The sequence below is a fragment of the Egretta garzetta genome, unplaced genomic scaffold (genome assembly GCF_000687185.1).
Source record: "Egretta garzetta isolate BGI_Z169 unplaced genomic scaffold, ASM68718v1 scaffold202, whole genome shotgun sequence".
In the NCBI taxonomy this organism is placed as follows: domain Eukaryota; kingdom Metazoa; phylum Chordata; class Aves; order Pelecaniformes; family Ardeidae; genus Egretta; species Egretta garzetta.
Genome location: NW_009258891.1, coordinates 1,311,745 through 1,313,230, shown reverse-complemented (window position 1 = coordinate 1,313,230; position 1,486 = coordinate 1,311,745). Strand labels below are relative to the sequence as shown.

At 59.0% G+C, this 1,486-nt stretch overlaps 1 protein-coding gene across 1 annotated transcript in view; it reads left to right on the top strand.

Moving 5' to 3' along the window:
• The window catches only part of LOC104122026 (receptor-type tyrosine-protein phosphatase V-like), a 41,954-nt gene that overhangs the window by 38,257 nt on the left and 2,211 nt on the right, over positions 1 to 1,486 (top strand). Inside the window, 2 exon segments of the mRNA XM_035889743.1 lie at positions 262 to 419; positions 1,063 to 1,198. Of these exon segments, the coding sequence (XP_035745636.1) occupies positions 262 to 419; positions 1,063 to 1,198 (294 nt within the window).

Sequence of the window (1,486 nt, the reverse complement as noted above, 5' to 3'; positions counted from 1 at the left end):
CGACCCTCTTTGGAAAGGCCCATGCAGTTCTCCGTCTCCCTCTCAAGGGGGGGTCAGGGTGCTGCGGGGAAGGAGGGACCGTACCCACTGCACGGGTGATGGGCAATGCCCCAGCAGAGATTGCCTGGGCAGCTTTACAGAAGCTAGCAGGTAGCTCAGGAAAGCATCCAACAGCCTAAGGATTGGAGAGCTGGGACCCCTCTGCATCCAAACTCTCCCATCCCTTCCCAACAGCCATGTCAACTCTTTGTGTCTCACCAGGAGAAGAAAGCAAAGGAAAGGCAGGTACAACGGTTCCTATACACGCTCTGGAGCAGCAAGAAACAGCCAGATGTCCAGAGCCTGGTGGAGCTCCTCACTGCTGTCAGACGGTGCATGCCCCACCGAAAGAGAGCCGGTCCTCTCCTGCTGCACTGCAGGTATGTCATGTTACCACTCCATCCATGGGCAGCCTCCACAGCTGGTATCCACCAGGCTGCACAGCACCTTGGCATGGCCACCAGCAAACCAAGGACCCCAAGGTTTTGGGGTACGTTGAGAGGAGGTCCGTGGGAGCCAGGGAAGCTCTGAGCTTGGGAGGTCAGATGAAGCAGTGCTCTGCCAAGTGCATGGGAGAAAGGAGGGCAAACAGTGCTGGGCCAGGGGCAAGCGTGGATGGAGCATTCCTGAGGTGAGGTGTCCAGGCCATCCCTGGGCTGACTGCTAGGATCCTGGGAGCAGCCCTGACGTCCTCATCTGCCTGCAGCCAGGGAGAGCTCACCATCCCACGGGATCCGACACAACCGGCACTTCGGCAGAGCTAGCTTGGATGAGGGATGCACAGCGCGGCGGAGCAGGGTGGGCTGGGTGTCCAGGCTCCCTCAACGGGCACTTTGGGGTCTCCTCCCTGGTCAGCACAGGCCTCCCTGACACCTAGACCAGTGCTCACACTCCCTGTCCCCACCGTACTCAGTTGCTGCATGAGAAATCATGGGGCTTCTGACTTCCTGGGCTGGTGCCCACTTCCAAAGAGGTTCAGCTCAGCCTGGCCTGCCATCAATGACCCTCCCTTGCCCCTTGCAGCAGTGGCGTGAGCCAAATGGGGACACTGATCTCCCTGGATTGCCTGTTGCACCAGATGAAAGCCGAGAGAATCGTGGATGTCTATGGGGTGACCCTCCAGCTGACGAGAAGCTGCTGTCTCATGACCCCAACACTGGTAGGTGGGAAGGAGAAAGGGTGGTGGGCCAGGCAGAAGAGGACATTCGTGCTGAGCTGCCCGGAGCTGGCAGCCTGCTGCCCACTCCCCGGTGGTACCTGCCCCCTGGGAGCCCCTCCAGCCTTGGCAGGGGTTTATTCCGTGCTTCCTCTGCCAGCCACCGAGGGCTCTGGCTTTTCCCAGGGAAGGGTTTTCCATCTCTTCAGTTCTGGAGTTAAAATAGGTTAAATTGCCTGTGAGCTCATGATAAATGCAAGGGCCTGGGAAGCCTAAAGCACTGGTTTCAGC